The following is a 14,399-nucleotide window of genomic DNA, read 5'->3' on the forward strand; positions in this document are numbered from 1 at the left end:
CTCCTAGAGCCATATTTACTGGACCTTTCATTAGTTTAAAAAAAATGGCTATCTAAAAATTTTGATCTTTTGCCATAGGGGGCTACAGGCGGCTGGGCAGCAAAAAAGGTAACAGAAGGTGACTGGTTGCCCTTTAATGTTATAGACCCTTAAAAAGGCACTGGAGTCCTATTTTCTTGCAATTAATTGGTTAAATAAACAGGTTATCTAATCAAGAAAGAATCAATTACAATTTTTTGTTCAGAAACAAAAATAACAAAGAATCCTGAAATTTAAATGGATTTTAACCAATTTGCTTTAATTACCCATGTTTTATCCTTCTATCTTTTTTTCAGTGTCACTTTATTTTTTATTTATTTTTTTTTGTTTGGTCCTTAACAATTTCTATTCTAGGATCTTTATTGTTTTTGATGGTTTTATTCAAATAAATTGAATTGAATTGATTCTGCTCAATACGCTGCATTTTATTCTGAGTCCATGAAAGCTAGCAGTAGCTTGGATTGCTAGTCTACGGCTATATTTCCTCCTTGAGGAGTGACATTCAACCATTCTAGTTTGGCACGGTATTACAGCGCAAGGTGCCAATCTTCCTCCGTGTCACGGGACCTGTCTTCCCAAGGCGGATTATTATCAAACAGTCGGTATTTAGCCGGCAAAAGGGACAGTTCGTTGTTGGTATTCAGTTTAGATGGGTTTGTAATTTAGAAACGAAATGTTGCAAAGCTAAAAGTATACTGTTACGTGATCATTCTGTGATATTAGACGCCAATTTAAATTCAAAATTATGGGGAAGAAAGGACGCCGCACGAAGTGGAGGATGTTGTCAATGGGTAAGAAATTTTTTTAGTACATTACTACTATCATTAAAAACGAAAAGTATGTTTGATTCATAGTTTTTCACATTTAAAGGTATGAGCGGGGTGTAATCAAACCTATATTCCTGGCCGGATACGGTCTTGCAGTGACGCCAAATGGGAGAGGCTCAAATTGTACCCCAAAAATTTGGAAAATATTTTATTTTCGTATTCGCTAAAGAAATCGCCAAAAAACATACACCCCACCCCTAGATTTGAAAATTAATTTTTCTATCTTCAATAAAAAAAAATAGAATAAAGTCCTCCCCCCCCCCATATTTTGTAAATCAGTCCTACTGCGACCTTGGATGTTGTAACCGTATCCAGTTTAGTCCAGGCGTGCACGCAAAAGTTTCTTGGGTGATGGGACACATTCTGAAAACAACAGGCAAATTGCAATTGAAAATATAAGAAATCCTGGTACAATTCTAAAAATCCAAAATCTTTAGGAGGAGGAGCAAGGTTCCAACGGTCTGCCACTCTTACTAGCTTGATTTTGTCAACGAGAATAATTTGTATTTCTATGCTGGTTAGAAGAATTCATTACGTTTATACTCATTCTGTTTTGCAAGGCATGGGACATAGGCTAGCCAGCATTCTGGTATGGGGGGGGGGAGAATTGCGGTGAAAGCCCTGAACTAATCTAAAGAATTTCAGTCTATGCACCGATTTGTTTTATTGTATTTCCCAAATTAGAATGTGCGTAACCGAATCGCTTCCAAACGACTTATAACCCAAACTGTCTTACTGAAAATTTTCAATTTTTTGACAAAAATTACAGATATTTTATTTCGAATCTTAACTGTTAATTTATTGGGACTCGTTAATAGGGGAAGTGTGGTTGGACACGCTGCAAATGAAGTCTCTGGTATTTTCTGTCTTTTATACTTGTGCACCAGTTTCGGTTCATTCCACTTTTCCAATCAAATTTTAACTACTGGGCTGGAGCTGTTTTTAATCCAAATCTTTCAGAATTGTGAACATTTACCGTACAATATAGTCTAGTTATGAATAAACTATTTCGAAAAGGAAAAAAAATCCAATGGGTGAAAAAAATTCTAAATATCTATTTTTCAGCTTTTTACAGGAAAGTGGCGAAAGCAGGAGTTTTGAGCAGAATGGGATGAAGTAGGTATGTTTTACAGTACGTTGGGCTACAGTGACTTGACGATGCGACGTGTCTGTATTTGTAGTAGTAATTTTCAAATTTCCGCTACTTAGTGTTCAAAAACTACGAATTTACATATAACTCGTTATTCTTAGGTATGGTAAGGATGAGGGAGCCTCTGAAGAGTGTTGATATGTTCATAGGTACTTGAATGATAAACGCACTACAGTTCAAGTTCTTCCTTCATTGACGCGTTCAAGAACCTTTTTTTTCGTAAGTTTCTTTCAGCTTAGCGTGAAACAAGACAAAGAGAAGTGACATAATAGATGGAAAATATATAATTTGGGCTATATATTTGCACATTAGGGGAGAGGGGGTGGGGGGAAGTATTTGGACAGTGTGAAGTTAGAGAACGATTCCTACTACATAATATGCAGTATACAACAAATTAGGCATGCAGACACGCTATACATTAGACTTTCTTTGAATTTTGGTTGGAGAAACTGAGCAAAGAGTTTCTAAAGTGCATCTATGTACTTTAATCTTTTTGACATGACAAAAAATACGAATTTCTCTTAAAGTATTTAATTGTTTCTCTGCTCGGAAACTCAGCAGTTCTGTTAAGACCTGTATGTATATTTAAAGAGTTTTTGAGGGACTTCTGGCAATTATGATTTTTACACAGATCTTACAACTGAATGTAGACCAGAAGCGGTTTATCTAATGTTCTGTAAGCGCAAATGACGGTTATTTGCCCTAGAAATTCGTAATTATGTTTCCAATCATACAATTGAGTATTCATTAAACTTTTGCCAGTTCCAAAATCCCTTCCTTTTTATTAACTTTGATTTATGTCTCTCTCCACAGGCTCCGTTTCCCCCTTTTATTTCTTTCGGAAACTAGTGCTTACGTAATGCTCGTGTTATATAAGAAGCGAATGAAATCGTATATTGATTGTGGTCAGGTGTTTTTCCAGCCCTAACCCGCTGAAATATCTGGAAGCATTTAAAAATTAGCATAGCCTATGAAACCGGTTGCTTAGTTGTCAAGTAAAAAGTGAAACATTTTGACTAAATAGACAGATCAAGAGACAAAAATACATGAATAGTCTACTAACACTAAAGCCAAGGAGCGTCCAACATGGAAGAGAAATAGAAATTAATTTCTGATACTTCCGTGTTAAAAAGTTTGCTTAATTCCATTGATTTACTTTTGGGACTTATTTCGGCACTGGTGCGTTAAGCGCACACTCTTATATACTAATGAGAGACGAAACCCGCCAGACTGGTTATTTTCAAGAGACTGCTATGCAGAAATGGAATGCAAAGAGTAGTATGCTAGAGGGGATAAGTATGCTTTAACCCCACCCCCCTAATGTGCAAATACATAGCCCAAATTTGTTTATAAACTATTATATATTCATCCTATTTTATTTTATTTCATTAGCATTAACCAAACTTAACTTTTTAGAAGTGTCCGTTTAATGCACCAGTACCCTTATTTGCTTAAGCCAATCAGATTATTCCTTAAATGCACGTCAGAGGGAAGTCAAATAACTCCGTAATTTTAACCTTTTTTTTCGAATTTACCCGCTTGGTGCCGTTTCAAGTTTTGAACCCAGAAATAGAATGCAAAACCAGACTTTTCTTTTTGTAGTAAATTAAATAAAAAAAACAAGTTATTTTTAACTGAAAGTAAGGAGCGACATTAAAACTTAAACCGACGAGAAATTATTCCGTATATGAAAGGGGTTGTCTCCTTCTCAACACCTCGCTCTTTACGCTCTACACCCTCGCTCTAAAGTTGTGTTGCGACAGAGAATCAAACTTGAGCGTAAAGAGTGAGGTGTTGAGGAGGGGACAGCCCCTTTCATATACGGAATAATTTCTGTTCGTTTTAAATTTTAACGTCGTTCCTTACTTTAGGTTAAAAAAACTTTTTTTTTATTTAATTTTCGAACGTTTTTGAATTAATACATCTTTTAATTTTGGCTCAACGTACATGAATAATTAAAACAAAATTTGAATATCAATTTTACTTTTATTTGGTTAGACGGCTTTCTCGAAACTTGTTGAACTTTATTTACGAACGTTTTTATTAGTAATAAATATACGTAACTTACGAATTAACTTACGTAACGACCTTCTATATTCATATATTTTTAATACGTATATTAGGGGGCTCGCTCACTAGTCAATAACTCGTTTTTTTAAGGTAAAGTTCGAATTTTGTTCCAATTATTTCAAAATGACCCGTTAATCATATATGCTCTTATGAAAGTACTAAAAAATCTTTGGCTTAAAGAGCGAGGTATTGACTAGGGGGTTAACCCAATCATACACGTAATATTTTCTGTTCGTTTTAAGTTTTGATGTTACTCCTTATTTTCAGTTGGAAAACTTGTTTTTTTTATATATAATTTCTGATCTTTTTTAAATAATGCTGGGAAATCTGGCGCCCCTTCATAGCAATGTCCCTTCCCCCATGAAAATTTCCTTCAATGAAAGATCTTCCCACATAACCCCCGACCCACCCACTCCCCTACTACCAGAAAAAAATCCCCCCTGAAAACGTCTGTATACTTCCTAATAACCAATATTATATGTTAACATTGGGTAAAGTTAATAACTTTCAGCCCTCTCCCCGGAGACTTCGGGGGATTAAGTCATCCTAAAGGACATAGTTATTATATTTTCAACCATGCTGAACAAAATGGCTATCTCAATATTTTGGTCAGGTGACTTTGGGAAAAAAATGAGCGTGGGAGGGGGCCTAGTAGCCCTCCATTTTTTTGGTCACTTAAAAATGGCACTAGAACTTTTAATTTCCGTTCGATTGAGTCCTCCCACGATATTCTAGGAACACTGTGTCGATATAATAATCCCTGAAAAAAAAAAAATAAATAAACACACAACCGTGATCTTTTTTGTAGCCAAAAATACAAAATTCCACATTTTTGTAGATAGGAGCTTGAAACCTCTACAGTAGGGTTTTCTGATACGCTGAATATGATGGTGTGATTTGCATCAGGGTTCTATAACTTTTAAGGGGTCTTTCCCCCTTTTTTCGAAAATAAGCCAAATTTTCTCAGGCGCGTAACTTTTGATGGGTAGCACTAAACTTGATCAAAGTTATATATTTGAAATCAGCATTGAAATCTTATTTTTTTATGTATCTATTGGTATCAAAAACCCGTTTTCTAGAGTTTCGGTTACCATTGAGCTGGGTTGCTCCTAAGTTCGTTACCACGAACTGTTTGATAGTCATAAACAATTTAGTGATCTAGAATTGGATCACTTCAGAAGGAGACATGCTAGGATAAAAGGGGAGACATTTTTAAATTGCAAATTTTATGCTTATTTCCTTGTATGCTTGCTAAGACAGGAAAAAAAAAAAAAAAAAAAAAACGGAATTCTTGCTTTATAATATGCAGCAAGTACTGATGAATTTTTTTTTTCATTTTTATCTGTTTTTGAATCAGTTTTAATCAATTATTACGTCACTTTTTCTACATAGCCTAAGGCCGCATGAGACCATTAGAGGGAGGCTGGGGATGAATTGTCAAAAACACAAGCTAAACCATGAAACTAAGCATAAAATTGGTAATACAATAATGCCTCTCTTTTTGTTCTAGCACGTCTCCTTCTGAAGAGGCCCAATTCTAGGCCTTTACCAACCTATTTTTTCCTAAATCATGATGCCCATGAGTTCCTTGTTTGCTTGTTTATTTTAGGGGGGGGATATTTTGTAAATCTACCAAAATACCATAAAAAAATAATCTCCAAGCTAATAGCAATAGGAAAACTCAGGACACTTCCGTGTAGCTGTTATGACGACAAGATTAAAAAAGAATCACCATCTTACCTCACCGTCAAGTTTGTATGGATGTTAGAAAATTTTCTTTTTCATTCAAGCATTCAAAATTTGTTTGGCCTGGCATTTCTTTCCAGGCAATCAAACTGCCGAAAAGTACTTTTACTCAGAAATCAGTCAGAGTTGACAGTCTGAAAAGTCGACAGTGGCAACGCCAATGTTCTTGGATGTATACAATTGACGAAGTTTTGTAGAAGTGATAAAACCCCAAAAAATGCTAATTGCATTCATACGAAGCTGATAATAGTTTCTAAAATAGGCTGAAATAGCGTTTTTCAAGCTGTATTTAATAAATACAGAACGTGAGGTGGATAGACAAATAATGATCTAAATTAAGGATATTTAGTCATCGAACGCTTCCTTGTCGAGAAGCTCTGCTGTAGCATAAGTAGCTTTTATAATTTCCTATCAATTTTTTGGTTTTATTAAAAAAAAAAACCAGCATATTGAGGGCATACATTTTTAAGCTGTTGTTCCTTTAATTTTTTCAAATGGAAGCTACTTTTCTAAGAGTTTCTCCCATAACAAGTTTAGTCTGAATGGAGATGCAGCCTTTAGAAACTTCCAAAGAGTTGTGCAAGTTCTCCTTTTTACATTCGAAAGAAATCATTCTTTCTTTTAATTTCGATTGCCGTTAATGAGCTCCAGCTTGGTCCACAAGTTTCTTATCTTTATTTGAACAAGAAAAATGTAAACAGTGCGGTGTATTTTGTTTCTTACAAGTGTTTCCTAGCCTTTTTCCAAGAAAGTCCAATCTGAAATTTAGATCGATAAGATATGTACACGCAAGAGAGTTGGCCTATTTTTTTGCTTTTATTTCTTTTAATTTTATTATATATTTTAAGAATATATCTACTTGTTGACAGAAACTTGAAATCGTAACAAGAACGGTTTTATAGGATTTATTTGAGATAAAATAGAGTACATAACGCTAATATTAATTGTCAGCCTGGCTCGTATGTAGAAGACCTTGCATCCCGCCTCTACCTTCAAATCCTGAGCCTTTTCTAAGGGTTTTTATAGTTTTCCATGTAATTGAAAACTATAAAGTGTAGTAAATATAGGTCCATCAAAGATCTTTAGGTACTACTCATGGCCTCAAAGCCGTATTAAGGGGAGGGGCTAGGGGGTTTGACCCCCCCCCCCTCGAATTATTTGTCTGACTCGTAAAAACGTAATAAAAAGACATAAAAACACATCTTTGATGCGTTTTTTAGTTTTTTTGTAACCCCCCTCCCTAACCAAAATCCTGGATACGGCCCTGTATATCCTGCGCACTTCATCTTTCACGTGACTGTCTTAATGCGTTCACTTTGCTGATTTCACATATTGCCATGATTGTAACTAAATGTGCATCTGACACTTTCATAGTTTTTCGAGAGAGCATAAAAAAAGGTTTGTAAGCTATCTGCAAACCAGTTTTGTATTCAAAGATTTAACCAAGAAAATTATAAAAAAATTGTATTTTGCAACTGGCAAGCATTACTTCAGTTTAGTAAATGGTAAATAAATGTTTTTGTTTAGAGTGTAAAGTTTTCATTGTGGCGGTTCCCCCGTCCCCCTCTCTTGATAAGTAAATGTGCACCAGAAATGCAACTTACGAGTAGTAAACCCCGGTAAATGAGTTTTTCTTATTTTCAAAACAAGCACCAGGCATGCTCTTTCATCTTGGGCACGGAAATATATCACAGGCAGCGTAATAGCGCTGCCTAAGTAAAGAATGATGTTGGCAAAGTGTTTGATTTTTATTTTTAATTTTTTTGGGGGGAGGGGAGGGCCTAGACGAGGGCACTTCGTATCGGAGGAGATGTCGTAGAAACCTCGAAAAGAGCTCATTCGATTGGAAATTGGAAGGGCTTGTGCCATTTTTAATAGCAAAAAGTGATTGCAAGGCAACTAGCACTCCTTCCACGCCCATTATTTCTCCAAACACATCCAGTCAGAATTTTGAGATAGCCCTTCTGTTGAACGTAGTTTAAAGATCTGGAAGTTATATCTTTGAGGAGGACACCCCCCCCCCCACAGCCCTCAGGGCGAGGGTTGTGAGTTATGCCGTGGGGGCATATAAGGTTTTTATAGAGTGTTGTGGTAGAAACTTCAGAAAGGGTTCGTTCGACTGGAAATTCAAAGGGCTATCGCCTTTTTCAATAGTCGAAAGTGATTGAAGGGCAACTAAACCCGTCTCACACCCACCATTTCCCCAAACACATCCAATCAAAAATTTGAGATTGCTATTTTGTTCAACGTAGTTAAAATTTCTGGAACTTATGTCTTTGAGGATGACAAACCCCCCAAACCCCTCAGGGCAAGGGTTGTAATTTATGCCCTGGTGGCATATAAGGTTTTTATAGATAGCATTTTCGTAGAAACTTCAAAAAGGGCTCATTCAGTTGGAAATTGAAAGGGCTGCTGACCTTTTAATAGTCGAAAGTAATTCGAGGGCAACTAACCACCCTCTCACGCCCACCATTTCCTCAAACACATCCAATCAAAATTTTGAGATAGCCATTTTGTTGGACGTAGTTGAAAGTTCTGGAAATTATTCTTTGAGGATGACAACCCCCTCCCCACAGCCCTCAGGATAAGGGTTGTAAATTATGCCCTGGTGGCATATAACGTTTTTATAGAAGGGTTGTCGTAGAAACTTCAAAAAGGGCTTATTCGATAGGAAATTGAAATGGCTAGTGCACTTTTTAATGGTAGAAATTGACTTGAGGGCAACTAACCCCCCTCTCACGCCCACCATTTCCCCAAACATATCCAATCATAATTTTGAGATATCCATTTTATTCAACATTGTTTATAGTTTTGGAAATTAGGTCTTTGAGGATGACAAACCTCTCCCCCCCCCACAATCCACAGGGCAAAGGTTTTAAGTTATGCCCTGGGGGAATAGAAGGTTTTTATAGAAATTTTTGTCGTAGAAAATTCAAAAAGGGCTCATTCGATTGAAAATAGAAAGGGCTAGGGCCCATTTTAACTGTCGAAAGTTAGTGGAGAGCAACTAACCTCCCTCTCACGCCAACCACTCCCCTAACACATCCAATCAAAATTTTGAGATAGCCATTTTGTTCAACGTGGTTGAAAGGTCGGAAAATTATGTCTTTGAGGATAACAAACCCCGCTCCCCACATCCCCCAGGGAAGGGGTTGTAAGTTATGCCCTGGGGCTATATAAGGCTTTTATAGATAGCGTTGTCGTAAAAACTTAAAAATTTTTAAAAATTAAAATTTAAAAAATCCAAATTTTGAGATAGCCATTTTGTCAACGTATAATAAAATTCCCTAAATTATGTCTTTGAGGATGACAAACGCCACAGCCCTCAGGGCAAGGGTTGTAAGTTATGCCCTTGGTGCATATAAGGTTTTTATAGAAAGGGTTGTCGTAGAAACTTCAAAAAGGGCTCATTCCATGGAGAATTGTTAGGGCTAGTGCCCTTTGTAATAGTAGAAAGTGATTGGAGGGCAACTAACCCCCCTCTTACGCCCACCATTTCCCCCAAACACATCCAATGAAAATTTTGAGATAGCCTTTTTTTTCAACGTAATTGAAAGTTCTGAAAACTAGGTCTCTGAGGCTGATACCCCCTCCCCCAGACCTCAGCGTATGGGTTGTAAGCTACCCCCTGGGGGCATATAAGGTTTTTATAGAAAGCGTTGTTGTAAAAACTTCAAAAACGGCTCATTCAATTGGAAATGAAAAGGCCCAGTGCCCTTTTTAAAAGAAAAAAGTGATTGGAGGGCAATTGACCCCACCCCCCCTCTCACGCCCACCATTTCCCCAAACATATCCAATAAAAATTTCGATATAGCCATTTTGTTCAAAGTAGTTTAAAGTTCTGGAAATTAGGCCTTTGAGGATGACACCCCCCCACAACCCACAGGGCAAGGGTTGCAGGCTATGCCCTGGGGGCTCATAAGGTTCTTATAGAAAGTGTTGTCGTAGAAACTTTAAAAAGGGCTCATTCGATTGGAAATTGAAAGGGGTAGTGCCCTTTTTAAGAGTTAAAAGTGATTGGAGGGCAACTAACCCCCTCTTACGCCCACTATCTCCCCGAATACATTCAATCAAGAGTTTAAGATAACCATTTTGTTCAACGTAGTTTAAAGGGTTGGAAATTATGTCTTTGAGTAAGACACCCTCCCCTCCCACCGCAGCCCTCAAGGCTAAGGTTGGAAGTTATGCCCTGAGGGCATATAAGGTTTTTATAGAAAGTGTGGTCGTAAAAACTTCAAAAAGCACTAATTCGAAAGTAAGTGGAGGGTGAATCACCCACGCCCATCGTTTCCCCAAACATTTCCGATCAATATTTTGATATGCCATTTTGTTCAACGTAGTTGAAAGGTATGGAAATTATGTCTTTGAGGATGACAACCCTCCTCCATAGTCGTCAGGACAAGGGTTATAAGTTATGCCCTTTGGGCATATAAAGTTTTTATAGAAAGTAGAAGCTTCAAAAAGGGCTCATTCGATTGGAAATTGAGAAGACTAGCGCCTTTCTTATTAGTCGAAAGTGATCAGAGGGCAAATGCCTCCCCCCACGCCCATTATTTTTATTGTCCCACCATTGTATTGTCCTGAAATGCATCTAATAGAAATTTTGAGATAGTCATTCTATTCATAAAAGTATAAGTATAATATAAAAAGTCTTTGGGATTGAAAAAAAAAACCCCCGTGATGATGAGCAAGGAACAAACGTAACATCTAGGGTGTATTTAAGGTTTTTATGGAGGGGATGGCTGTTTAATTTAAGAAGAGACTCAGTCTTTTTTCCTAAAAAAGACTCTGCCAACACAAAACGAACAGAAATTAATTAAAAAATCTTTTTAAACAGAATAATTTTTTTAAAAGAAAAGTATAGAACTCCATTAAACCAAAAATGAACAAAAATAAAATCAAATAATCTAACAAGCATACAACAAATCACTATCAATAAATAGATGAAACCGAAAACAAACAGAAATTAAAATAAATAACAGAGTCAAACTCAAAAGGAGCAGAAATTAAGATGAATAGAGTTCTAAAACCTTATCTCTCTAAAAGCCAGAATGTAATTTGTACTGTTCTGAAAAATTCTTTTAAATGTTTTCATTTTTATAACTTTAAGAAATCGAAAATTAATTAAAATTTTAAGAAATAAATATCAGCATATGTATATTAAACTGACAATGCACATTTTTTTTTCAGTAAAGTCATTTGAAATTTTAAAATGCAAATTATATTCTGGCTTTTAGAAAGCAAAGGGTTTAGAACCCTACTCAGATTAATTTCTGCTCGTTTTGAGTTTGACTGTTATTTATTTTATTTTTGTTTGGTCTGAGCTTTATCTATGTATTGATGATGATTTGTGGTAGTTGTATTCTCGTTATATAATTTGATTCTATTTTTGAACATTCTTGGTTTAATAAAGTTCTGCACTTTTTTTGAAAAACTTATTTTGTGGAATTTTTTTTTAATTAGTTGAAGAACAAAGGCTTGTACAAAGCTAGTTATATACTTGAAATAACTTAAAACATCCAGAACACCCCTCTGTCCGCCTTCAAACTTTAATCTACTTGAAAGACTCCAATTCAAAATCCAAAATGTTATTAGTATTACGAAATAAAGGATTTATTACTTGATCCCTTATCTAGTTCCACAATGACGAAAGTCGAGGATTTCATTTTCTAGACATTTGTTGCATTTACAATTAGATGGTTATATAAACACTACCTTTTTATCAATTCAGCAGGCATCGGTAAGTGGCCACTACCCGTGAAATCTACCTGCTGATTGTGTGGTTCATACCAATTTATTGCTGATTAGTGTGGATCTATATTCCTGACTGTTTTTTTTTTAATTAGAAACTAGTACCCTGTATTAATTGCCGGAGCTATAGACATAGGGGCACCCAGTGCCACCGAAACTCCTAGGAACCATGGTGATATCCGAAACAGTTCGACTGAAACAGGTGTCAGAGAGAAATATGCGTAATGGAAGATTTGAATAGTATGCATACAACTCATGATTTTTCTCTTTTTTTTGGGGGGGGGGTAAGCTTGTGCTTGTGTGAGCTTGTGTGCTTGTGCTTCTGAGCTTGTGTCTCATGGTGTGAAATACAGCCCTTTTTAGCCAGACAATTATGAATTTTCTGGTCTTTTTTTTTGTCCTGCGATTTACCTTGTGTTTCACCTTACTTTATATGAATAAGTGTCTGTAGTACCTTACCAATCAAGTGAGGCTATACAATGGGCACATGAATGCAGCATTTTGCCTTAGTACTTTTACAATCAGTCTCATTTGATTTTCGATCCTTACGTTAGAGCTGGGAAGTGAGCGTGTTGCCTTAGGGCCCAGGTCTCTGGAAATCCTAAATTGTCCAGAATTTCCCGGCACTTCTTATTCAAATTCTCAAATGATTTTTTCTATTATCCCCTCCCCTCGAACAAATTCCTGTTTATGTGAGTGCAAGATATTATATGTTTTTTTTTTTACTTTTACCTGAAGGCAAGTGAGTATTTCACATTATAGATATTGCATACAGTCAGTAGGTTTCATTGAAAGATGACGAATTTTATAAGGTGTAAATATACCATGTTTTTTTTTTTGGCAACGCTAACCCGAGCTGAGAATGAAAGAGAGACATATTAGTAGGGGAAAGATACGGAAAAAAAATAGTCGAACCAGGAAAAAATTGGTACAGAAATTATTTTTGCACCACTGTGTTCAGAAAAGAGAGCTCTACAACATATCAAAAATCTAAATCTCCATCCCGTTGCGAAATTCCCTTTTTTTCACGTTTTTGCGCCTATTTTTTAGATATTTCCAGAATCCGAGAATGAGGAACCGTGAAAAGAAAAGTAGTTTATTGATGGTTTCCCTTTTAAGAAACGATTGTTTTTGTGCTCTTTTATTAGACAGAAACATCACGTTTAATCATTTAATTCTTTTTTGTTTTGTTTTTGTTTTTGTATGAAGTAAAAAAAAAATCAAAAAAAAAATCAAGCGACACACGATCACGTGGTATTTTTCTAAGAGGAGCACCAATTTTCGGTTCATTTTTCCCCACCTGAACAAATAACCCAACTGTGGTCCAAAACAATTTCTTGTCCGATTGAGCCTTAACGGTGACATTTTCAACCAGCTGGAAAGTTCTTTCTGATATTCATTTTCTGTTACACCGTGCTTTGGTCTTGCATTCTTTTAAAAGTTGCGTAATTCTGCTGAGCCTTGAAGAGCCAGGAATGGATAAATGCAGTCAGTTTTCTCTAACCAAATACATCATGAAACGGGAAACCTTCGCAGCAATGCAAGTGTCTTGTTTTTGCCGACGATTTACCTCCTATCTAGAAACAAATCCTGCGTTTACTCAACCTTGGGCTTTGTAACTCCACAAGGCAGAACCTACGTATTCAAACCCATTCTCATATTTGACCAGCCGCTATGGTGGACGTCTATGAAGATCCTCAAGTCCGACACGACGAATGAGCTGAGTAGTATTGTTCTCAAGTTAGGCGGTTTTCATTTGATGATGAGTTTCGTCGGATGCATAGGACACCTCATGTAAGGTTCTGGTCTGAAAGAGGTTCTGGAATTGGTATACGTGACTGGTGCAGTGCCGCACATTCTTTCTGGAAAAGTGATTTCTAGAGCTGTTCGAGCTCACATTCTCGTGAGCTCGGCCATATATGCTCATCTCCTCGAAGAAGAGCAAGCGACGTTGACGTCTTTAGACATGTCTACTGTCTTCGCTAACGTACTGGATGGATACCTCCCACCCGAAGATCTCGGTCATGATCCCCAGCTCAAGCAACTTGAAAACTTTCTCAAGTAGAGACGCCAAGACCTGCTGACTCAGAGAACTGTGAAGCTCTGGTTTCAGTATCTTGACATGGTTGGGATACTGCTTAAGCTCATACGTGCCGAGAGACTAGGCCTGTGGGATTTGCACCTACAATCTGCAGGAGAGATGCTTCCGTTTCTAGCAGCATCTGGACATAACCTCTATGTCAAGTCGGTCTGGATATACCAGCAAGAGATGGCTAAGCTTCAAACTAGTCACCCACCAATCTTCAAAGCATTTGAACAGGGAGGTCACACCATTAGAAAATCAGAGCGACGCTAGGCTGGGCTCTCGGCAGATCTTGTCATCGAGCAGGAGTATATGAGAAGTCTGAAAACATCGGGCGGTCTTACAACTGGAGGTGGGATGACAGAACAGCAGAGACCCATTTGGGTTCTGTCAAGACCAGCATGCCTGGAGATCAACCTCTTGATGAAAAATTTGACAAAAATTGGTTACTCGACAAGTGAGCAGCACCGCGACATGAGTTCCAGTAGAAAGGAGCATGACTTCGACGATACCCAGAAGCTCGTCGGATACTTCGGAGAATCTTCTCCGTTCAGAGGTGACAATCAGCTTAGAAACATTGCCAACGGATTAACTTCTTCCCAAGATATTAATGTTGACGAAGCCGATGTGGCTGGAAAGTTGATTCTAAGTAAGATGACGGGAATAACCTTGAAGGAGCAAGTCTTCAAGAAAAAAGACCAAGTGACCCTACTGAATTCCAAAAAGGCGGGGT

The 14,399-nt window shown here is 37.1% G+C and overlaps 1 protein-coding gene across 2 annotated transcripts in view; it reads left to right on the forward strand.

Moving 5' to 3' along the window:
* The first annotated feature begins 638 nt into the window (after positions 1–638).
* Positions 639–14,399, forward strand: part of LOC148944394 (uncharacterized) — a 127,225-nt gene continuing 113,464 nt past the window's right edge. For both annotated transcript variants that reach the window (XM_089100492.1, XM_089100494.1), the window contains exon 1: positions 639–830. In XM_089100492.1, coding sequence (XP_088956618.1) covers positions 785–830 — 46 coding nt within the window. In that variant the 5' untranslated portion in view covers positions 639–784. The remainder of the gene's footprint in view (positions 831–14,399) is intronic.

This window comes from Artemia sp. Qi Xiang Cuo, chromosome 14 (genome assembly GCF_049724085.1).
Source record: "Artemia sp. Qi Xiang Cuo chromosome 14, ASM4972408v1, whole genome shotgun sequence".
Taxonomy (NCBI): domain Eukaryota; kingdom Metazoa; phylum Arthropoda; class Branchiopoda; order Anostraca; family Artemiidae; genus Artemia; species Artemia sp. Qi Xiang Cuo.